The sequence below is a fragment of the Salminus brasiliensis genome, chromosome 14, assembly GCF_030463535.1.
Source record: "Salminus brasiliensis chromosome 14, fSalBra1.hap2, whole genome shotgun sequence".
Classification (NCBI taxonomy): domain Eukaryota; kingdom Metazoa; phylum Chordata; class Actinopteri; order Characiformes; family Bryconidae; genus Salminus; species Salminus brasiliensis.
In genome coordinates this window covers 12,187,973-12,211,756 of record NC_132891.1, presented here as the reverse complement: position 1 = coordinate 12,211,756, position 23,784 = coordinate 12,187,973, and the positions used below count along the sequence as shown (strand labels likewise).

Sequence of the window (23,784 nt, the reverse complement as noted above, 5' to 3'; positions counted from 1 at the left end):
AGAAGCTCCACAATATAAGGTCGATGGGTGTGGATGTACATTGTAAAAGCTGGTTTATCAGTTCAGCTTAAAATAATACTGGTGGTAACAAGAAAATGAGTAACTGGGTTTATTCAACCACAAGAAATCTTTTGTTTTAGATGAACAAACGTAAAAGTAAAAGTAATCTTCCAGGATACTACTGTTTACAGCGTATGCAACATGTCCCTCATCCATCTCATATAGATGTACTTGATGCTGCTGTTGGTCAGATTTTGGATATGTAGAAGCCAAAAGTAAACCTGGTCAGTAAGTTTCACAAATGTCATTTTTATTTCTTATCCCATAAACCCAATTTAATAATGTTTTATGGGTGTTTGGAGCCCTCCCAGTGAGCCAGTGTTTTACATGGATTTGCCTTTCACCTACGGGCTGCGTTAGTGTGAAGCACTAGTTCAGACAACAAAACAACACTGTGGTCTGTTGTTTACCTAATACTGCAAAAACGCTGAGGTGTGCAGGCAAATTCTCCTTCAGTGGTCTGCATGTTGATACTTTTGGTTGTAATTTAACCCGCTTTTAAGTGAAGGAAAAAGCAAAATTTGGACGGAGAGTTTCATCACCATTGAGGGCCCCAGAGGATTTTCACAATGTCTCCTGTATGTAGAAATATTTAGTCTAAAACTGGCAAATAGAAACCAGGCCCATATCAATTCTTTTTTTAGTAGTTTAACACCTCTATCCTTACTGTGGAGGTTCTCTTAACAGATAACACAAAGCAACTTTTCTTCTGTGCTGTTTTTTTATTAATTGATTGATGGGATTAGGAAATTAAACTTAATGAATAGACTGCTAATTTTCTTCCTCTCCATGACCATGAATTTTGACTACTTTTTGACCATCACATTTTTTTGTTACATTGTTTGACACAGTTGGAATCTGACAGTTGTTCTTTGCATTGTGTCCAAAATTCATGATGACCAATAGAATTGTTCCAAAAACAATATTTGTACATTGATTTCTATTGGAATTTACCATGTTTTTTCCTTCTTCTGTAAAGTCTCCTGGATACAGGGTTTTTGCCTGACAGGGACAGTAATGTATACCACAGAGAAATTAGGCCACACCTTTTTTTTCCATGTTTTATGAAATGCACTCTGTCCTGAAAACATAATGGTGAGAAACAAATGGCTTAATGCAAATCCATCTTTCAGTGACATTAACACTTTCGAGCATGCAAATCCTCGCTTGTGGTGAAGTGTAGAAAAAGCGAGGGTGGGTGTGTGTGGAGCGGGAGCACTGAAGAGCAGGTGTGGCTGAAGCATGGGGAAGCTGGTGTATGGGACCCTGCTGCTGGTGTGTGTGTGGAGCTGCTGTTATGGTGCTGGTCTCCAGCTGAAAGGAGATTTCACCATCTACGGCATGTTTCCTCTCCACAATACTGGGCCGACGATCTCTGCTACACCTTGTATGGCTACCTGTAAACAGTAAGACTGCATTGTACTTACAGAATCACCCACAAGTCATAGATCATTGTATTCATGCTTCATTGTTTCTTATGGTTCTGATCTTTGATATCTGTTGGGTCCTCTAGAGGTACAGACAACAAACATGGCTTTCACTTGGTGCAGGCTCTGAGGTATGCTGTGGAGGAGATCAACAACGGCACTGGAAATGATCAGCTCTTGCCAGGCGTCACTCTAGGATACAACACATACGACATTTGCTCCCTCAGTGCCAGTGTTCTGGCCACCGTGGACCTGCTAGCTCAGCAGTATAACAGAGTAAAAGTGGAACCCCGGGCAGTGGCACTCATCGGTCCAGACAGCAGTGACTTTGCCTTCACTCCAGCTGCTGCACTTGGCTCTTACCTGCTACCTGAGGTACCTTACCTCTATTGTTCCCTTAATAACCCAGTGAAGGAGTGGCCTCTAGACTTTCCAAATGTTGATACTCAACTCAAGTTATATTATATAATATATTATAATTATATATATTATATATATATATCCGTGTTGCTATATATACTTACCATTTTACTATATATATATATATATATATATATATATATATATATATATATATATATATATATACCCCATCATACCATGCATCAGGAGTTTTTTACCTTTATCCTAACCCTAACCTCAACCTCAAGATCTTGTGTGGGTAGATTTCAGCTCCCAGCACCTAATTACATTGAAAAAATGCATGGTTATGGCTTTTAAAGCATTTAAATTGAACACTTTCTATAAAGTGTGCAAATGTCTTAGCCCTAAACTGTTGAGGCACAGACTTCACAAGACCTCTAAAGGCATCCTGTAGTATCTGGCAACAAGACGTTAGCAGCAGATCCTTTAAGTACTGAAGCTTGTGATGTGCGGCCTTCATGGATGACATCAATATTCCTTTGGCATCCATGCCCATGCTGCTTCACTGGTTATCCGCCCTTGGAGCACTTTTGGTATGTACTGACCACTACATACCAAGAACACCCCACAAGACCTGCCTGATGTTTCTGAGATGCTCTGATCCAGTCGTCTAGCCATCACAATGTGGCCCTTGTAATGGTCACTCAGATTCTTACACTTGATCATTTTTCCTGCTTCCAATGCATCACCTTCAAGAACTAGTGCCAAACTGTTCACTTGCTGCCTAATATTTATATTCCACCTCCAGACAGGTCCCCCTGTAATTCACTTCACCTACTGGTTTTAATGTTATGCCTGATTGGTGTATATATTTGTATTATCCATTGCTCTAATGTCTGTTTTCTTCATTAATTTTCACAGATCTCTTATGAAGCTTCCAACGAAATCCTGAGTAACAAAATCCGGTATCCATCTTTCTTCCGCACCATTCCCAGTGATAAGAACCAGGTCGACGCCATGATCCAGATCCTTCTCAAGTTTAACTGGACCTGGATAGCTGTTCTTGGCAGCGACAATTCTTATGGCCAGCAAGGCATGTTAAGTCTGTCGCAGCAAGCATCAGATCACGACATATGCATTGCACATCAAGCTGTGATACCAAGCCTTAACAGTGGCACACAGCAGCGAATGCGAGATGTGGTCAGAAATATCATCAAAACCAAAGTGAACACCATAGTGGTGTTTTCCAGCAAGAGGATCGCCAAAGGCTTTTTCCCTTTTGTGATAGAGCAGAATGTGACGGGCAAAGTGTGGATTGGGACGGAGGACTGGTCCATGGCCACTCTGGTGTCTGGAATACCGGGAATCAGCACCATTGGGACTGTCCTGGGTGTATCCGTCAAATACACACCTTTTGCAGGGTTTCGTGACTTTGAGACCCAAGCTGTGTCTACGCTTAAAGATTTAAACTCTTCAGACAGTGACATGGTGGTCCCATGCCTGCAAAATACAGACCTGTACACAATGGCAGCTAAAGCTTTTTCTCTGGAGAATTATGACATTATATCTTCTTTTAATGTGTATAAGGCGGTGTATGCAGTCGCACACGCACTGCGGGGGGTACTCGGGTGTAACTTGGGACAATGTCAGAAAACTAAAGTGCCGGCATGGCAGGTCAGTATTTTTTATGTGTTTTAATATTATATAGATTAATATAATATTATCTAATTGATGTTTTTATTGTGATTCAGTGTCATTTCAAATATGACAGCAGCTTTCACGGTTCCTTTTAGATACACATATACTGTTGCTGTCATGCAAAAACCTTGTATTTCCAATAGGAATGTCCTGAACGAGCTATTTTGCACCCCAATCCAAATCGAATGTCTTAATGCTGAGTGTCAGCAGATACCAATCTGATCCGATCTTTGTCTTTGTTTAAATAACAGCCACACCGTTTAGATTAGCTGTGCTGCTAATAAACACTTTACTGTTAATAACAGTTTCTATAATGAGACATTCTGGATTGATTAAGACTTTTCTTAAAATGATTGTTTTATAGTGTTTAATATCTTATAATCCAGTCTGACTCTCGTCCCTGACCAATCAACTCCCAGCTCCTTTACAACAGTGTAGTCAAGTAATTTCCACTGTGTGTGTGTGTGTGTGTGTGTGTGTGTGTGCAGTGGTACACACTCTGGACTGATATCTGTTGGTGGTGTACTGGTGTGTAATAACTGGTTTATAGTGGGTGAATGTGCTGTGTGTGATTTGGGTTTCTATAGTGTGTGTATTAGCATTAACGTTAGCCTCCACTCGGTTCTGTACACGCTCTTCAGTGCTGGTTAAAAAACAAAGAAAGGTGAGTGGTTCTCCCGCTGGTAAGACAGAGCTTTCAGTGATAGTTTTATAAAGTGTCTGATGTTATGGTCTGTTTTTTAAAAATACTTCCAACCCTTTTATTGATCTTCTGAGAATGTCCGCACTGCAGCAGGATGGACAATAATGTCCGTTATTTGTGCCTTGAGGACATCGGATAGTGCACTGAACACTATGGTTAAAAAGACTCGTAACGGGACTGCGAGTAAAATAGCTTTTCAATCCATTAAAATATGCCTGGATCAAATATCCATCATTTTCATTTTCATTGTTTACTTTTTAACATAATATGAATCAGTGTCAAAATTGCTGAACGGAAATGCTCCTAAAAAATCTTTCTACATCGACTCCCATTGAAGCTTCTTATTATCCTGTAAAGTTGCCATTGTGGAGATACAAGATTTGTGTGACAGCGACTGTTTATTATTTATCTCCTTATTTTATTTAAATAAGGACAGATACAGGAACATCAGAAATAATAAGAATATAATAATAAGAAACCTGATGCCATATATTATAACATTAATGCCATGTTATTAAATGAAGTCAACACTGTTAGGCTAAATAGTAACGTTGTCTTTGAACTTCTCAGCTCTTTCAGAGTTTAAAGCAAGTGCGGTTTTCTGTCAGAAACACACCAGTGTATTTTGATGAGAATGGAGACCCACCCACAGGATATGACATAGTGACATGGACGTGGAAGGATAAAGCATGGGCTTTCAGAGTGGTGGGAGCATACAGCCCAGACCCCCCTGATCTTCAGGTGGATCTGTCTCAGATTCAGTGGATGGGAGATGTGTCAGATGTAACCAGTGTATGTAATTTCTTCTTCTCTTTATATATTTATGTATCATCTCTTTCATAACCAATCGTCTTAAATTGCTATATTTCATGTTGTTTTATATGTGAGTGTTTGATTTCTAAACAATTTCTCAGGTGACTGAGTCACTGTGCTCCCCAGAATGCCCCTATGGACATCGGGAACTCCAGGTCGGACAACATAAGTGCTGTTTCGAGTGCATGGCATGCCCTGCTTCCACTTTCCTCAACAAGTCTGGTGAACAAACCGTTTTTACACTAAACACATGGTTGAACTTTAACTGAAAGAACTATGAATAATGAGCTGAAAGTCAGACCGGGGGTGGCTCAGCAGTTAGAGCGCCGTGCTATCGATAACAGGGTTGTGGGTTCGATACCCGGGCTTGGCAAGCTGCCACTGTTGGGCCCTTGAGCAAGGCCCTTTACTCTCTCTGCTCCCCGGGCGCTGGAGTTGGCTGCCCACCACTCTGGGTGTGTGTGTACTCACTGCCCCTAGTTCATTAGTGTGTGTATGTTCACTACCAAAGATGGGTTAAATGCAGAGGACACATTTTGCTGTGCAGTGTACACTGTACAGTGACAAATACGTGCACCTTTACCTTTAAGACCATGAATGATCCAGACAGAAATGCATATGTAGTTCTAGATATCACCACAAGGTGGCATACATTGCATTACTGTCAGTATCTACTCATTTTCTTTTACCATGAGGAATCCAGGCTTCCATTCTTCACTCTCAAAACTACATTGACAGTCAGACAGAATTTCTCAGATCTCCAACAATAATGTCTAGGGGCAAGTGTAGATATCTGCTCCTTATTTTTTTATATATATACTCTCAAAAATAACCTGCACCTACACCTACCAAACTCTAATGGTTTCAGTTAAAGACAGTTGCCAATGTTTCCATGCAGAGTTTGTGCTAGCCATCCTGTAGCTTTTGATAAATGGTCATTTTACAACCCTTATAAACCTGTAGTTGTCACAGAACATGATATATGTTATTATAATGTACCAGGTCATTGTCACTGCTGCATTGAGCAAGTGAGTCCACCACCTACATATTATCTAGACAACAGTATCCCTGTGTCTATAAGCTGACCAATTTTAGTAGTGTTGGGCATGGCAACAGATAAGCTACAGTGTATATTTCTGCCCTTTAATAATAAGGTAAGGAGGTCTCATAAAGTGTCCACTGATTTAAAGAAGGAGCGTGGATGGGTAATAACCCCAACCAAATACATCTAATGCCAGTTTGACTCCATGCTATCATACTAGGCTCCACCAGCTGCCAGCCCTGTAAGCAAGATCAGTGGTCTCCACCTGAGAGTGAGGAGTGTCTGAACAGAACCGTACTTTATCTGCCCTGGAATTCTCCACCATCTTATGTTCTGCTGGTTCTGCTGGCCATCACTCTGCTGCTCACCCTGGGCACCGCTGTCCTCTTCCTGTTCAACCTGAGCACCCCAGTGGTAAAGTCTGCTGGGGGCAGGACCTGTCTGCTCATGCTGCTGTCCATGACCGCAGCGTCCTCCAGCACACTGTGCCATTTCGGCACGCCCTCGCGACTAGCCTGCCTGCTCAAGCAGTCCCTCTTCCTCCTCAGCTTCACTGTCTGCCTGGCCTGTGTGACCGTCCGCTCCCTCCAGGTAAGAGAGAGATCATGTCAAAGCAAGTGTTGGTAAGAGTGGACTAGATATTTGAAGAGTAGTAGTGAGAAGTGGAAGGCGGGTTTCAGAGAAGGTAGTTAGAATAGGATTAAGGAAATCTCCTCAAGGACCAATGAGAACCACAGTACAAGTTCCTAGTACATCCAAAATATGTCAGCATAGGGAAAAAAAGCATTGGCACAATATATTGAGGCCACAAGATAATATATGGCCTTAATGTTTATTATTTAGTGGTCTCTAGATACTTAGATTATGGCCACTAGAAACTAAGTTTGTGTCCTCAGTATAACATTCTGGGGCTACACATCAAAAAACAACCATCATGTCACCTTAGGGACACAATATTGCAGTGAGTGCAATGACCCACCCCTCATTTGGACTGGTTTGCTGCACATACATATACATAGGCGAGCACACCAGTCAGTTGTAGCAGAGTGCAAACCAATTGGCATGATCAGCATAAGGATGTGATTTGACTGATGTCCAAAAGGGTCTAGTAAAAGCATACCAGCTGTTCTAAAGCCACCGTAGTGAAAGAGTGCCGAGAATGGACTTCTCGCGCATTGAGTGCCTCCTAGTGGCGTAACAGTGGTGCTCCAGTGGACCAGTTAAGCTCAATAATGAACACCTTCTGTCTATCCCACTGATGTCATCTGAGCCAAGCATATTATCAAGGTGGTGATTAATATTCTTATATGACTGTGTAATAGTGCTACCCATCTCGAGGACTGCACAGTGGATTGTCTGCATATTTTAATGTGTGAGATGTATACAAAGTCATTCAGAAAGATAGAGAAGCTTACTTATTGTGTTTATGCCCATTGATGTTTTTAACCTATTCCATTCTCAAGTAGAAAGCCTCTGTGTTTACCTCTCCCTGCAGGTGGTGTGCATATTCAAGTGGTCCTCTAAGCTTCCCAGGTTCTACGAGACCTGGGCCAAAAACAGAGGCCCTGAGGCGTTCATCCTGGTCACTTCTGCAGTGGAGTTCCTCATCTCTGTCGTCCATGTGATCTTATACACACCTTACCCCTCCCAGAATTATGACCTGTACTATAGCAGCATTGTTCTAGAGTGCAGTAACACTCTGTCTCCTGGAGCGTTTGTGGAGATTTTGTATGTGTCCCTACTTAGCATTCTTTGCTTCTGCCTTAGCTACATGGGTAAAGACCTGCCTGCCAATTACAATGAGGCCAAGTGCATTACTTTCAGCCTCATGATCTACATGATCTCCTGGATCAGCTTCTTCACAGTGTACACCGTTAACAGAGGCACTCTAACCATGGCTCTGGAGGTGGTTGCTGTACTTTGTAGTGTCCTTGGAATACTGGGTGGATATTTTTTACCCAAAGTGTACATCATTTTGTTAAAACCTCAGATGAATACCACTGCTCACTTCCAAAACTGCATTCAAATGTATACCATGGCCAAACAGTGAAAACGTTGCTTTGCTTGTTTTTTTAGTACCACGTACGTTCTTAGAATAAAGAGTAATATAATAGTAGTTCATCCGTTTTAGAAGCAGCTGGTTCTGAGATTGTCTTCTGCAGTCTGTCTGTCTGCTTGGCATATGCCCGGACCCTGCGTAGAAAAAAGGAGAAAGGGTTATTGTGTTAACAGACGAAAGAGCAGTGCCACAGTTTACGTTGGCGCAAGTGACCATCTGTTCTGATCGCTACTCTCGGGCAAGCGTGCCCAGTTTCACTAGAAGGTATCTTGGGAAAAGGTTTAACTGGGCAGCTGCTTTAAAAGGGTGCCACAGCAGATGTCCTTAAATTCCATCGTCCAGTGCTAGCTCTTAAACTAACAACAAACACACTGACTATCATATGCATCTGCACCTCAGCAAAAGAACCATACAGTCAGTTTCACCATATCCATCTCCATTCTCCAGTCACTTACTACTTGTTCTTAGAGCAGCCCCCTTCCCCCACCACATGCACACGCAGCCCCTGGGGGCAGATGACAGGATGAAAAGGTTTTTTTTCGGCGTCGAGGAGGTCATCTCCTTTGACTCAAGAGTGTGTGAGTAGCCTGACTGGGTGTGTTTCCCACACTACTCTCCTATTCAGTGTGTAATACTCTCAGGGGGGGGGGGGACAGGACAATGGAAGTGTGCCGGTAGAGAAGAGGCTCAATGACTGAATTTAAGAGGGATTTTTCAAGACAATATCTGTGCTAGGGAGTGCCTGTTGAGTTGTGTATAACAAATGTACTGGTGAAAAATCCTGACCTTGGAAAATCACTATTTTTAACATTTTATTTTCTTATTATTTTGACAATGTGTGGTGAGGACTATTATAAAACTACAAATGCAGTTTTTATAGTTTTCTTAAAACATACTATAAATACTTACATAAACATTTGTAAATGTGCAAAAAGTGTGAGGAACATACACGTTCAGTATGTTATTTAAAAAATAAAATTTATTAGCAAAGAAAGTGAACAAGAGCTTGGTTTTACAAAATCAATCACAACAAAAGTACAATACAATACAAGTACAATATGCACACTCATTCAGTGCACTGGTTCCTTTATCAAAGGTTAGCTTAATCCTTCATGAACATACTGTGCTGAATTCTCAACACATAGAGAAATATTCTCTGGAACACTTGTAAATACAACACAAATTCATAAATCTGGTTTGTATAACACACATACTCCACTGGAGTCAATGTTACCTTAATATACAGACATCACACAGTAGAAATTTGCTCTAACAGACGTTTAAAAAGTTAGAAAAATTTAACACGTGTTAAATATCCCAATAAGAGCCACCATTACATAAAACAAATAAGGCCATGGCCTTTCTTAGCACTGGCAAAAACATGCCCACAAATATTAATCTCAAACTTTTGCCAATCAATGTGATGACAAAACATGTCAAGCTTTAATTCTGGAACTGAATATCTTCTACTTCAATGAGAAACATGAACGTCACTGTTCCTCAGGTTTCAACAGTCACTCTCCCAGGACTCTACCAGGGCCTCCAGACAGGCCTGCCAGGCTGCTGCTGCTGCTGAACTGCCTGTGCTTGACTGTGCTTGGAGCTGGAGCTGGGGCTGGAAGGAGGTTGGCTGCAGCTGAGCTCTGTGCTGGTTCTCTGGGCTTGGTGGAGTTGCTGGAGCTCCTGGGCTGATCGACCTCTGCTAGAATGGACATTGAGGAAGTGCAGAGACTCCCTCCAGCAGTGCGAGTAGCCTTCGTTATAGTCCTTCTGGGCCAGCACGGCCGGCAGCCTCTGCTGTTGCTGCTGCTTCAGGAAGCTGACCGTCATCTCCAGGATGTCAGCTTTCTCCAGCTTGGTGCTGGGGTCTTGGCTGTGGAGCTCCTTCTCCAGCAGCTTCTTGAGCTGATCGATGCAGCTGTTGATACGGTCTCGGCGCATCTTCTCTACGATCGGTTTTCTTAGCTGGAAATAGAATGAAGGGATTTGGTTTAAACACTGTTCAAAAAATGACAGAATAAAGAATTTCAAGAACCATAAAGATGTTTTTTTTTGGAAAGCTTAGAAAGTAGCATACCTTAAGTCTGTCTTTATCACTGAATCTCAGGTGGTCAAAGGTGGAAAGAGTAACTGAGTGTGGAGCCATGTCTTCTCTGTTTGTTCCTTGGCTGCAGAATAAGTTGTGGGACCCTCTGAGGGACAGCCTGCTGTATTTATACTCGGGCATTTCCATTACAAAGTCATGTGGCTTGTGCTGGATTACTTTTCCCACACTCTGAGACCAGAGGGCTGGCTCATCACAACAATAGAGGCCATTCATTTTATGGTTAACTGGCTGCATGTCTTCTGTTGGGAGAAAGTTTCCCAAGGTATCAGAGGCATGCCACTTTTATTGTCTGAGAACTTTCTCGCACGCTCTGGCTCAACGTTTAGGGCCAGCAGTCAGTTGGCTGATCTACTTCACACGATATTTTTTCAAGCCCTCTGAATTTCTGACCGCTGTATACACTAAAGACTAACCATGTTAATAAAAATGCGTTGTCTTTTAGTGGGGGCTGGAATACTTTCACATGTCTGACCTACAAATTACCACGCCGTAATGGCTCATTTTCACCAGCTCACAACTCTGAATCTGAACCTACGGGTTCTCTACACAGGTAGCCCACCAAGCCCAAGTTCTCCAGAAGTACTTCCAGCATCTGTCAGCATAGAAAGGGATATTTTTTGGGCACGGCTCTTCTGTTTCAGTGATGATTTTGATATTACAACAAGTGGGCAAATGTGTTGTGTTGTTATCCTAGACCATATGGTCATGCCAAAGCCAAGAGCTTTACTCAAAGTCTTCCTTTAATTCTGTGTGGTCATAGGCTAAATAAACCCAAAATCAACCCAGTGCCCTAGATGGTCCATTTGGAATGATAATTAGTTCACTGTTCAGCAACAGATAGGATGAAGAAAGAAATATTATATGGGATCTTTGATATTATTAAATATTTTACACATCTCTGTTGTGGTATTTAGTAATACCACAAATAAATAAATAAATAAATAAATTTTTAAAATGATAAATAAATAAACAAACAAACCTGTAAAGGGCTAAAATTCAATGTAAGTAAATGCCTTTCCCAATAGCTTCTACTTAAGCATCGGTTGGGGGGGGGGGGGGGGGGGTCTAGTTTCTACTCACTACAGATATGCTAAACCTGTCTCACACTTCCTACAGGAACGTGACTAACACCGAGGTGCGCTAATGGCACGTGGTTGCAGCGTGCGAAGCGCTTCCCAGCACAACTGCGAACACACAGTCTGTTAGGTCTGGGGTTTGCTTCAGTCAGTACTTGCTTTGATAGCCACTGATGTAGCAGGGAGGTGGCAGAAGTCTCACGCCGACACCTGACGAAGCTGTCACGTCCACGTGGCCGAGTCCGGATCTGAGGGACAGTTGGAAGCGTGTCAGATTGAAATATTGGCTGCGGCAACAGGCAGGACAGCGTGAGAGCGCACGTGGACCTAAACTGCAGTCTGAAGCTGACACTCAATAAACCAGCTTAAATAAGCCTAAACACTAGGAAATGCAGCAACACCGATGGGCACGTGTACAGAGCCTCCAGCTGAACTCACTGTGACTAAACTCAAAGTTTAGTAGAGTTTTAACCGGAGGACTTTTATTGTGGTGTGTAGCCTAGACACTACTCTGCTGGCGAAAACCCACTACTGTTTAAAAGTGTGGAATTGTGTGGCAGTTATTTTATGTTAATCTTATTATTATCATTAACTAGAATTTAAAAATATATGGATTGGATTTTTTTATATTTCGTTTTTAGGAAAGTATCAATATGTTAGTAAATTATAATAATAATAATATTAGTAATGTTAGTAATAATAATAATACATGTAAATATGTAATACAGGTATTTCTTCCACATATTAAAGTTTTTAGTTTATTTACAATACATTTCTATTTATTTATATTTTAACATTGACTTACTTTCTTATATTTAATAGACCTCTAATAGAGTCTGAAACTAGCAATTGCTTCTTTAGACAGTATTCTAAAGCTGGGGGGTCGGGGGGGGGGGTTGCGCAAGAGTCATGTCTAAATAAAAAAGTGTTGCATTATGAACATCTTAAAATTCTTTAATTGAATGAAAAACTTGTCATGCTAATCCTAAAACAGCTAATCGCTAACGTCTAGCACTGGGCTGTTGGTATCGTTGCCTTCACAATGCAGTTACAGAGATCTTCATCACTACACTGCCTTCTGGAGCACTGTCAGATGTTCTGGTTAGAATCTGGTATTCAGTATTTTGTTTCAGAGTTTTCAACGTAGCTACTACTACTTCTTCCTAAGTTCCTGTGCACTGCAGCAAGTCAGCACGACAAAATGCATGCAACGCCAACCCAGTGTTGTGGAATGGGTCTGTCAATATCTGGGAAAGTATCTGAATTAATTTTGTGACCCTCAACACCAACCTCGTGTGTGTGGGGAAGGGTGGGCTTAGCACTGATGCCCTGCATTTTTGCCTCCCGGAGTTGTGCATGTGTCTCCCACACTCCTCACCCACCACCCCAGACTCACAGACTCCATTCTTAAGAAGAGCACAACCATGACTGATCCCTCCTATTGTCTCAACAAAGAGACAGCTTGGTTGGCTGGTCGAGTGTGAGAAAGCAGCAGAGCTGCTGTCCACTGCCACGTTGTTCTGTAAATCAAAGCGACTAATACCTTTAGACAATGAAGTGAAAAAAGTGACAAGATCGGTTTCACACAAGTTCCTTAAAGTGTGTGCCAAGATCCTCTCCATAATCCTCAGTGAATGTTAATAAGGACAGTTCATTCATACCAATATAAAATTCATATTCTTCCCAATTTAGCTGAACATAGTGCCGTAACAGTGAGGTTGCTCCCATGGCTTCTGTGGACGTCTACGGCGCAAGGCCACTTGTGAAACCCAGACGACAGGTGGGCATTCGTGGCTTTAGCTTGCCAGGTCCACATGGTCACACCAAGGCCAAGAGCTTTACTCAGGTTCTCACCATTCTGTGTGGTCATAGGCTTTATAAACCCTAAAAGCAAGCCGGTGTCCTACATTGTTTATAAAAAATTATAATTAGTTTTACATGTCCTTTCAACACGAAGTCGTTTTGACAGCCTATCGTCCTGTCCTAGATCCAGAATTCTTGCTTTTCGGTTTGGTGTTTTTTTTCTTTTTCTTTTCAGATTTACATCTTAAAATCCTTTCTTTTTCTCTATGAATCCTGTGCATGTGAACGCATGCTGGTTTTTGAACCACCTGTAGCTCGGTATGGGAACTGCTCTTGCAGAGTCAGGGTTGTGCTGAGATTCCCATGCATTCTGTGTGAGAGGGCTATCTTCCCTTTCCCACAGTCCGTTCATTCACTGCCCTCAATAAAGGAACAAAAGAAGTGTGTCTTGTTACACATCACATTAGCCACGCTGTTTGATCTCTCTTTGTTCAAGGGGAGACCTTACGCATAGCAGGACCATCTGGACCTTAAGAGCTGCGATGCTCCCAAGACTTTCCCAAGATTTCTTGTGTTGTAAAGTTGTCTGTTCCTGCATATGTTGTGAAGAACCTATAGAACCAGCTTAGGGGTAAAGCTTCTCCCAGGCCTATTGTATAGATATAGAAAGTTGCAAACAACTTTTGTGCAACAGATTTCTACTGAAATTGAATCTTTATCTGTTAACAATATTTATAGAAAATAATTTACTTGTGAAAAGAATGGTTTCACTACAGATAAACACAGGACAGTATATGCTTGTCTTGATATGATACTGTACAACAAAGCTGATTACCTATAGCTCTGTATTAGTACTATACTGATCCTGAGTACTGTTTTCACTCTTGCTGTGCAGTTGATCATTTGTGTGGATGTAATGTAATGTAATGTAATGTAATGTAATGTGTAATGCAGTAGGTCTGTAATAGGTTACGTTTACCCCTGTCATAGGAGCTAGTCTCTAAACAGGGGCTAGAGAACTGTCTAGGAACTCTTTCTGTGATGTCTGTGAGAGATTTTTATACATCGTACCATGTGTGATCAGTGTGAGGTGGGAAGAATGTAACAGACACAAGTGCTATATTTCATACGAGGATGCTTTTAATGATGTAGATGCTCAGCATCTTTATAATTATCACTTTGAATAAAGTAACAACAAGACCAATGTGGTTTCACAGTTCTAGACACACAAACATTCAGTCTCTTAAAATCAAGAATACGCATACAGTCTTATCATTGTGATAAAAAGGATTTAGAAAACATGTGTTCCAAGCAAGAACATAACACAACATGTGAGACAATCCATTGGATCTGTAACATTGGTTTCATAGAAACAAAAACAATGAATCTCAATGTGAGACTCTAAATAACTCTCTTAATAAGAGAGGATTTGTTAGAAAGCAAATGCCTCATCCTACTTAAACAGTAGAATATGGCTATGAAGCTCTGCTACTATGATCTGCTTTTAGCAGGAATCCTTTGATTTCTTCATAAATACACACAACAATGGTTTAAAATCTTCAAATTGAAGCTAAACGAGTACTCTTCTTTATCTGCATTAACAGTTACACTGTTGAACTGTCCATTCCATCAAGTGCCAGGCATATGGTTTTCTTGGTGGCTCTACCAGGGTCTCCAGAGAGCACTAGAGGCTGGAGGTTCCTCTTTGCTGCTGGTGTGGAAGGCTGGAGAGCTGGTCTGCAGGACACTTGTGCTCTTCTCCATGGAGGGCTGCATGGTGAGGAAGTGCTTCAGCAGTCTTCTCTGGGATGAAGTCTGCACTTCACACTGAGAAAGGAAGCAGATGGCCTCCTGCACACACCTGCTGTAGCCTTCATTGGCTGCAGTGGAGCAGACAGAGTGGTTGTGGGACTGCTGCTGCTGTTTCAGGAAGTGAAGCGTCATCTCCAGGATGTCGGCTTTCTCCTGTCTGGAATCAGGCTGCTGCTTTAGGAATTCTCGGCCCAGGAGAGACTTGAGCTTCTCGATGCTGCTGTTGATGCGTTCTCTACGCATCTTCTCCACTATTGGCTTCCTCAGCTGGAGAGAGAAAAGAAATCCATGTTTAATTACACTGATCAGCTTCTGCTCCTGATTCCCACACTAAACCAATACAGAACTGGAACAGATGAGATGTCCTGGTTTAGGATATTTACCTTGTTTGAAAGTGGAAGATGCTCTTTGGAGTAGATGAGAGCTGCAGTGACTGTAGGAGGCATGGCTGTGTGTCTTCTGTTGAGTTCTCTGTGAGGAGAAGATGTGAGCTGTGCTGAGCTCTCTCTCTCTCCCTCCTCTATTTATACTCCCTGATCTCCATATGAATGTGTGAGGCTTGGGTTTGCTGGAGGTTCTCACAGTCTGCAGCCAATGGGGGAGCTTGGATGACAGTAAAGAATGGAGGGTGCCACATGCTCAATGAAGTGTGTGTTACTCAGGAAACAATGAGCCCAGCTCTAAGCAGCCGGTGGTGGGGTGTGTCAGAGAGAGAGAAGTGTGTGAGAAAGTGGTGACCTCCAGCTCTGTCACCAACATCACAGGGTTAATTGGTGACACAGCACGTGTCGCTTGTTTAGATTATATTTAGAAAATATAATATTCTTGAAAATAATATAATTACCTTATTTCGATCTTTAATTCAGTCAATTAGTTTGGTAGCAGATTAGCATTAGTGCTAGGTTAGGTTTATTAAGTCTTCAAGGAAATTGTGAAACTGCACTCACTTGTACAAATTTCAGTCACTTCTATGTGAGATAACATGCAATTACTCACTAGTGAGTCATGACTGTTCGTTTGAGGGCTTGCCAACACTCTTTGACACGTCACAATTTGTGAGTGTGTGGAATGTACATTGATCAGCCACAACATTAACATCACCTGCCTAAAACTGAGTAAATTCCTCCAGATCTGACCATTCGAGGCATGGACTCCACAAGAACTCTGAAGTTGTCTTGTTGTATTTTGCACCAAGACGTTTGCAGCAGATCCTTTAAGTCATGTAAGTTGTGAGGTGGGGCCTCCATGGATCGCATCATTGCAATCAGTGTCCATAACCCTGTAGCCGGGTCACTGGTTGTCCTTTCTAGGGACACTTTTTTATTAGGTACTGACCACTGCATACCAGAACCCCCTACAAGACCTGCCTGATGTTTTGAAGATGCTCTGACCCAGTAGTCTAGCCATCACAGTTTGACCCTCAGTCAAACTGGATTAGATCTTTATGCTTGACCATTTTTAATGCTTGATATCACCTTTAAGAACTGACTGTTCACTTGCTACCTAATATATCTAATTGCCACTGTAGATGGAGGTTTTGCTTCACCTGAGCCACCTGAGCCATATCTAAAACATTAAGTCTCGTGGGATGTCCCCAGTATACCAAAATTTGTCCAAGAAAGGACAGCAAATAAACCAGCAACCCTCAAGGCTTAGTGATGAGAATGGGGAGTGAAGAAAAGCTACTGTACCATATATTAGGCTGGGGGTTTAATGTTATGGCTGATGTGTGTATGTAGTGACCACTGCCAATGATGTATTGCTAAAGGTATTGGAATGTTTGCAAGAAAGAGAAAGGGGTGCAGTAAAACAAACAGCCTGATGTTGGGGGTCTCCATTGAGTTCTCAGCCATATGCTAAACTGCCTGTAATGAGGCACACTTCTATTCAGCTGTGTGTGAATGAATGGGAAGAGTGTGGGAAAGCTCTGGAGAGAGCAGTCTCACTCTTTTACTGCTCACACACTCCTGAATTTGTCAAGTCTCCATTCAAAGACTGCTATAAATGGACATCTGTGGTGTGTTGGAATTCATCCTAAAATGTCCTGAAAAAGAAGCTCAGAAACTCAAGATCAGACATGTTCACAGTAGTTGTGACAGGAACTAGACATCTAAAGTGTTTATAGCTACTAAAAGTTGCGGGACAGAGAATTATTACACAAAATAATTGCATTTGATGCCTGAGACATGTTTTATGAGTTTAGTGATAAATGTTTGGCCTAAAACACATTTTTCTAAAATACATTTCAATACGTTAAATGTTAAAAAAAAAAAATCAGATTAGTGACATCATAGTTTAATTTACACATACACATACTGTGAATCTTACTATTGGGACACAATAGGCCACCCAGTAATAATATATCTACTTTCCCACACACTCTGGATCCCCCAACACACCCCCCTCCACCTGCTGCTCAGAGCTGGGCTCATTGTTTCCTGAGTAACACACACTTCACTGAGCATGTGGCACCCTCCGTTCCTTACTGTCATCCGAGCTCCCCCATTGGCTGCAGACTGTGAGAACATCCAGCAAACCCAAGCCTCACACATTCATATGGAGATCGGGGAGTATAAATAGAGGAGGGAAAGAGAGAGAGCTCAGCACAGCTCACATCTTCTCCTCACAGAGAACTCAACAGAAGACACACAGCCATGCCTCCTACAGTCACTGCAGCTCTCATCTACTCCAAAGAGCATCTTCCACTTTCAAACAAGGTAAATATCCTAAACCAGGATCTCATCTGTTCCAGTTCTGTATTGGTTTAGTGTGGGAATCAGGAGCAGAAGCTGATCAGTGTAATTAAACATGGATTTCTTTTCTCTCTCCAGCTGAGGAAGCCAATAGTGGAGAAGATGCGTAGAGAACGCATCAACAGCAGCATCGAGAAGCTCAAGTCTCTCCTGGGCCGAGAATTCCTAAAGCAGCAGCCTGATTCCAGACAGGAGAAAGCCGACATCCTGGAGATGACGCTTCACTTCCTGAAACAGCAGCAGCAGCAGCAGCAGCAGCAGTCCCACAACCACTGCTCCACTGCAGCCAATGAAGGCTACAGCAGGTGTGTGCAGGAGGCCGTCAGCTTCCTGTCTCAGTGTGGAGTGCAGACTTCATCCCAGAGAAGACTGCTGAAGCACTTCCTCACCATGCAGCCCTCCATGGAGAAGAGCACAAGTGTCCTGCAGACCAGCTCTCCAGCCTTCCACACCAGCAGCAAAGAGGAACCTCCAGCCTCTGGTGCTCTCTGGAGACCCTGGTAGAGCCCTGTGGACTCTTTACCATTAGGAAACACACTTTAACATGTCAGTCTAAGATTGACATTCTCTAAGATTTCCTAAAGTTGTAGGAATTTATTCCTCTAATTTTACATTGGTGAAATATGATTTGTTCGTTTTTTGAGAACACAATATGTAGATGTTTCCGGTTTTGGAAACAACATTTTTTATATGTGTCCAAAAGAGAAAGGTACAAAGAAACCCATATTGGGTTTATTCTCTCTGCATTTTGATGGTTTTATGTTTTACATAATTAATTACTTGTTTTTCAAGTGAGTTTTATTTGAATGTATTAAGGAACCCCATATTGGGTATAAATTCACTCTGCATATTTCAGTTTCTTTATTGGAACAACTTGTCTGTTTCTGAACTGAATAACTGAGTGCAAAATGTCTGTGACATTCTATAATACACTACTTTCCACTCCAGTGGAGTATAAATGCATGTGAGACCATTTGGTCTAAACAGTTTTGCACACATTTGTAACAGAAGCTCTTTGTGATTCATGTGTTTGCATGTATGACAATATTACTCATCCAGCTATATTAGCTGTATGCCCTCTGTTCTGAGTAGATTTCAGCTGATGTTCTGTGAACATGTAATGTCTCCAGTTTGACACCTTCAGTGAAGGCTATTACTGATTTTTACGTTTTGGAGAATTTCTCCAAAAACAAAATCCTGAAAATAAATGGTATTGATACAATCAATATTATCTGTGTGTGTCCATTATCATGTCTCGTTGCCCATACCTGAACATTTGTGCATCAATTCAGGATGTCATAACTTTACTAGGAACACCTCATTTACACCTGGTCACTTTATGCATAGAGGCACATAGTGCAGAAATGTCACCAGTGCTCTGTTGACTCAGAGCTCCAACCTGCTGTTACAGCTGCCTATTAATGCCTATGGATTTTGAACGGATAGTCATTACACCACTCATGTAGTTGTATACACGTGTAGTTGAATACTTTTGTCCATATAATGCATTATTAATAATACATAAAACTACACTTACACTTACGGCCATGGCACAGTGCCAGCATCACACGGTATAGCAGAAATCTTGTATTATTTTGATTGTGCTAGTGTTTCCTGATATTAGGCATATATTTTGAACAGCAAATGTGATGAACAAGAAAGTTTATTTACCTTCCACAGAGACAAAAAAAAAACACTCCAACTTAGGAACAGAGACCCCACTTTCCACCCCCCCAAAAAAAAACAAAAAAACAAAAACAAAAAGGGGGTTTCTGTGCTCCTGAACTGATCTGGCTAAATGAGCATCCTAGCTGTGCTCTTACAGCGATGGCCCCAACACCAGCATGGAAATACACCTGGAAGGTGCCCGGAACTGCCCCCACAGAAAAATCCCTAATGCATCCGCAGCCAGCCAATCTGATGAACAGCCTTATGGAGACTTTGGCCAACCAGCGTTGTGAGAAGGCAGGTTCCTAATAAACGACAAGAAGAGTGGGAAAACAAACAAAACCATACGACCTGTGGACGTAACACCTGCCTTTGTCCAGCAGACATCAGAGTATTTCCTATCTGCTCTCTAGGGAGGCCACCCAAGTGCTTGTTCAGTCCCTCATCATCTCAAAGCTTGACTATTGCAACTCCCTTATGGTTGGTTTTCCAAGGCCTGCCATCAGGTCTTTGGAGCTCATCTAGAACACAGCAGTTTGACCAGTTCCTGTAGAGTAGAATAGGACTCTGTGGAGAAGATAAACATGGACCTATTGACAACATGCCTAATGCCAGGTGTGGGCTAGAGGGGTATAAAGCTTCCCAGCATTCAGCTGTGGAGAAGTAGAACTGTGTTCTCTGGAACAAAGGTTCTCCATCCAGGACGTCTGGGATGAGTTGGGGAGCTGGGGATGAGATGGGGTGGTGATCGTCCAACATCCTGACTTCACTAATGCTTTTGATGACTAATGCAATCAAATCTATACAACAATGCTCCAACACCTACAGTAGAGACAGTTACTCCAACAAAAGCAGGACATACTCTAGTTAAAACCTTTGGTTTTGGAAGAAACAATGAATGGGCAAGTGTCCCAATACTTTTGTCCATATGTAAAGTGTATCTTCTCTTAACATACACCTCCTCTTCTAAGTGTGTGTGAGGTCTTGGCCGTGTGCTAAACTGTAATGGGGCACACTTCTATTCAGCTGTGTGTGAATGAATGGGGAGAGTGTGGGAAAGTCTCACTCCTCCACTGCACACACACTCCCGTACTCTACACTGCTGCTGAAGATATGTCTATCTTGCAATAAAACTGGCCTTCTTGTTAAATACACATATCAGACAGGTAACTCTAATGTTTATATCTATAAAAGAGATCAATGATGTCTCTGCACCCACAATTTCCATCATATTATGAACGACTGTGTGAAAACTGAAGAATGTGAGTGGTGTGGGAAGCACGTGCTGAATCACAGTCACACCACAGGGGACAGACCTAGTTTTACACATTCGTAAGTCTGCTTTCCCACACATTCACTGTCTAACACACACCCCTCCACCTGCTGCCCAGAGCTGGGTTCATTGTTTCCTGAGTAACACACACTTCACTGAGCATGTGGCAGCCCTTCGTTCTTTACTGTCATCCGAGCTTCCCCATTGGCTGCAGACTGTGAGAACCTCCAGCAAACCCAGGCCTCACACATTCATATGGAGATCGGGGAGTATAAATAGAGGAGGGAGAGAGAGAGAGCTCAGCACAGCTCACATCTTCTCCTCACAGAGAACTCAACAGAAGACACACAGCCATGCCTCCTACAGTCACTGCAGCTCTCATCTACTCCAAAGAGCATCTTCCACTTTCAAACAAGGTAAATATCCTAAACCAGGACATCTCATCTGTTCCAGTTCTGTATTGGTTTAGTGTGGGAATCAGGAGCAGAAGCTGATCAGTGTAATTAAACATGGATTTCTTTTCTCTCTCCAGCTGAGGAAGCCAATAGTGGAGAAGATGCGCAGAGAACACATCAACAGCAGCATGGAGACGCTCAAGTCTCTCCTGGGCCGAGAATTCCTAAAGCAGCAGCCTGATTCCAGACAGGAGAAAGCCGACATCCTGGAGATGACGCTTCACTTCCTGAAACAGCAGCAGCAGCAGCAGCAGTCCCACAACCACTCTGTCTGCTCCACTGCAGCCAATGAAGGCTACAGCAGGTGTGTGCAGGAGGCCGTCGGCTTCCTGTCTCAGTGTGGAGTGCAGACATCATCCCAGAGAAGACTGCTGAAGCACTTCCTCACCATGCAGCCTTCCATGGAGAAGAGCACAAGTGTCCTGCAGACCAGCTCTCCAGCCTTCCACACCAGCAGCAAAGAGGAACCTCCAGCCTCTAGTGCTCTCTGGAGACCCTGGTAGAGCCCTGTGGACTCTTTACCATTAGGAAACACACTTTAACATGTCAGTCTAAGACTGACGTTCTCTAAGATTTCCTAAAGTTGTAGGATTTTACTCCTTCTGTCTTTATGTCTCATTCTTACTATGCAAGAAGACTTTCTCCATCCTTCATGTGTGTTTGAGAGGAAAAAGAAAGCCCATAGTGGGTTCATGTTCTCTGCAGTTTGCAGGTTGTTTGAAATCTGCTTTCAGTCAAAGAAAGCTTTTCCTCTGATCTTCTTTCTCTTACTGTGTAAGAAATGCTTTCTGTTTGGAAAGTGAACTTTTTATTTGAACAAACTGCTGTTCGTCTCTAATCTGAACTCTGGAGTGTAAAATGTCTGTGACACTCTTTAATCCAGTGCTTTCCACTCCTATGGAGTGAGATCTAGATGAGTTTGTTGGTTTTGGACTCTGTGCAGTCTAAACATTTGTAACACAAGTTCTTTGTGATTTTGAAAAGATAAATGCATGCGTTTGTATGTATGAGATATTATTCATGTAGCTACATTAGCTGTGTGCTCTCTGTTATGAGTTTATGAAGACTTGAAGGCTCTCAGAACCTGAGCTGTTTTGAGTTGATCACCTTCAGTGAAGGTTACTGATGTTATATCACTGTATCTATACATGCCCTGAAAATAAATTGTAATGAAACAATCAATACCATTTCTATGACTTATTTGATCATTTTAGACATTCTGAATATTATACTGTTTCCATTTCAGAAATTCCTTGAACCTAAAACCCCTCTGAGATGAACAAGAATATTAATCTGACTGAACACTGGAAAATAAAAACAGAAGATTGAAAAGAAAAATAACAGTTTATTTACAGTTAGGAAATGAGACTTCACAAGCAATGTGGATTACAGTCCACTGTAAATCAATACAATGAAAAGAAACATATGAAAAATATCTAGAGCACTGAAAATGAATATATTTACATGAAAAGCTGCTGCAATTATTATTTTAGTATCAGATATGATTCTATTGCTGTGCCTGCTGTGCTATGATGATGTCATCAATGTCCTAGCATGGGCATCAAACTGTTCGTTATAGTCAAACAGCAGAAACTGAACTACTGCCAACAGTCTAGTGTCCAGGCTAGGAAGCCTTCAGCCTGCTTCTCTATGTGTGTCCCATAGAGCAGATAAACAGCATCTTGTCTGATGCGGTCAATTCCAAGGACACTGGTCTGGAGTCTCTAATCCAGGAGAAATGCTGCACTGGTTTCCTGCACAGAGAGACAAAGAGAGGGGAAGATATTCCCACCATGGTTAGACAAAATTGGAAAGATTATAAAAACACTAGAAATTAAGAATGTGAAACAGGCAGCTGGGGTGGAGGAATGAGAAAGAAAAAAACTTCCTTTTTGTTGATGACATGATGCTTCACTTCCACGCTTCATCAGGTCAGGTCAAGGGGCTCTGGTCACACAGAACAGCTACAGCATCTGAAAAAAGAAAACACACACACACACACACACTCAAAGACAACCATATATAATATTAATGGGTTGACAAAAGATTAATTATTCATAATAAAATATTAATACTAATAGTAATGACAATAATAATAATAATAATAATAGTGTAAAATTGTCCTGCAGATGATCAAAACCCGGGGGGTGGTCCTCGTGGTTGGCTGGACATCAGAAGAGGCGCCTCGAGGGTCTGGCTGTCACTGGAGTCATGACACCGCCAACGGCCATCCTCATCGACAGAGACCCCCTTGAAGACGATGGACACCGTGGTTTTCTGAAAAACACACAATAAAGAAATGATGAAAATGTGCAGAACTGTCACTGGACACATGTTTCTAAAAGCTCCTCGTTACTAGAAACTCTAATTACAAAAAGGCAGAAAAAGAACTGACCAGGAAAACCTCCTGAACTGAGGAGTCTGTTGTTTCGGTGCGCAGGTAGATCTTGGCCTCAGTGATGAATGTTCCGATGCACTGAATGAACAGAGGACACGGTGAAGAAACTGAAATCACAAAAGAACAAACTGCCTCCAAAAGCCTCAGCATTCAAGTGAGTCTGTGGCTTTACCTTGATGCAGGCCACAGCACGGGTGGTGGCGAAGTGCTGGGGAGGAAGCTGTAAATACAATGAAAATCATGAGCTTAACAGGAAACAGGCTGTAGAACATCT

The 23,784-nt window shown here is 42.1% G+C and overlaps 4 protein-coding genes and 1 pseudogene across 4 annotated transcripts; 3 read left to right on the top strand and 2 right to left on the bottom strand.

The window, feature by feature from the left end:
• Positions 1 to 1,302: 1,302 nt before the first annotated feature.
• Positions 1,303 to 8,156, top strand: tas1r1 (taste receptor, type 1, member 1). The gene is made up of 7 exons (XM_072697440.1): positions 1,303 to 1,466; positions 1,574 to 1,862; positions 2,772 to 3,524; positions 4,822 to 5,034; positions 5,166 to 5,286; positions 6,327 to 6,697; positions 7,602 to 8,156. The coding sequence occupies exons 1-7, from the start codon at positions 1,303 to 1,305 to the stop codon at positions 8,154 to 8,156; spliced, it is 2,466 nt and encodes an 821-aa protein (XP_072553541.1).
• A 970-nt stretch (positions 8,157 to 9,126) lies between these two features.
• Positions 9,127 to 10,331, bottom strand: her12 (hairy-related 12). Its single transcript, XM_072696989.1, has 2 exons — positions 10,243 to 10,331; positions 9,127 to 10,130 (listed from the first exon to the last, which is right to left on the bottom strand). The coding sequence occupies exons 1-2, from the start codon at positions 10,309 to 10,311 to the stop codon at positions 9,696 to 9,698; spliced, it is 504 nt and encodes a 167-aa protein (XP_072553090.1). The 5' UTR covers positions 10,312 to 10,331; the 3' UTR covers positions 9,127 to 9,695.
• A 3,962-nt stretch (positions 10,332 to 14,293) lies between these two features.
• Positions 14,294 to 15,447, bottom strand: LOC140577170 (transcription factor HES-5-like). Its single transcript, XM_072697013.1, has 2 exons — positions 15,347 to 15,447; positions 14,294 to 15,230 (listed from the first exon to the last, which is right to left on the bottom strand). Exons 1-2 carry the CDS (start codon positions 15,407 to 15,409, stop codon positions 14,814 to 14,816), a joined length of 480 nt encoding a protein of 159 aa, XP_072553114.1. The 5' UTR covers positions 15,410 to 15,447; the 3' UTR covers positions 14,294 to 14,813.
• Positions 15,448 to 17,579: 2,132 nt separating this feature from the next.
• On the top strand, positions 17,580 to 18,942 carry LOC140577151 (transcription factor HES-5-like). The gene is made up of 2 exons (XM_072696987.1): positions 17,580 to 17,680; positions 17,795 to 18,942. The coding sequence occupies exons 1-2, from the start codon at positions 17,618 to 17,620 to the stop codon at positions 18,218 to 18,220; spliced, it is 489 nt and encodes a 162-aa protein (XP_072553088.1). The 5' UTR covers positions 17,580 to 17,617; the 3' UTR covers positions 18,221 to 18,942.
• Positions 18,943 to 20,818: 1,876 nt separating this feature from the next.
• On the top strand, positions 20,819 to 22,261 carry LOC140577179 (transcription factor HES-5-like; annotated as a pseudogene).
• Positions 22,262 to 23,784: the final 1,523 nt, after the last annotated feature.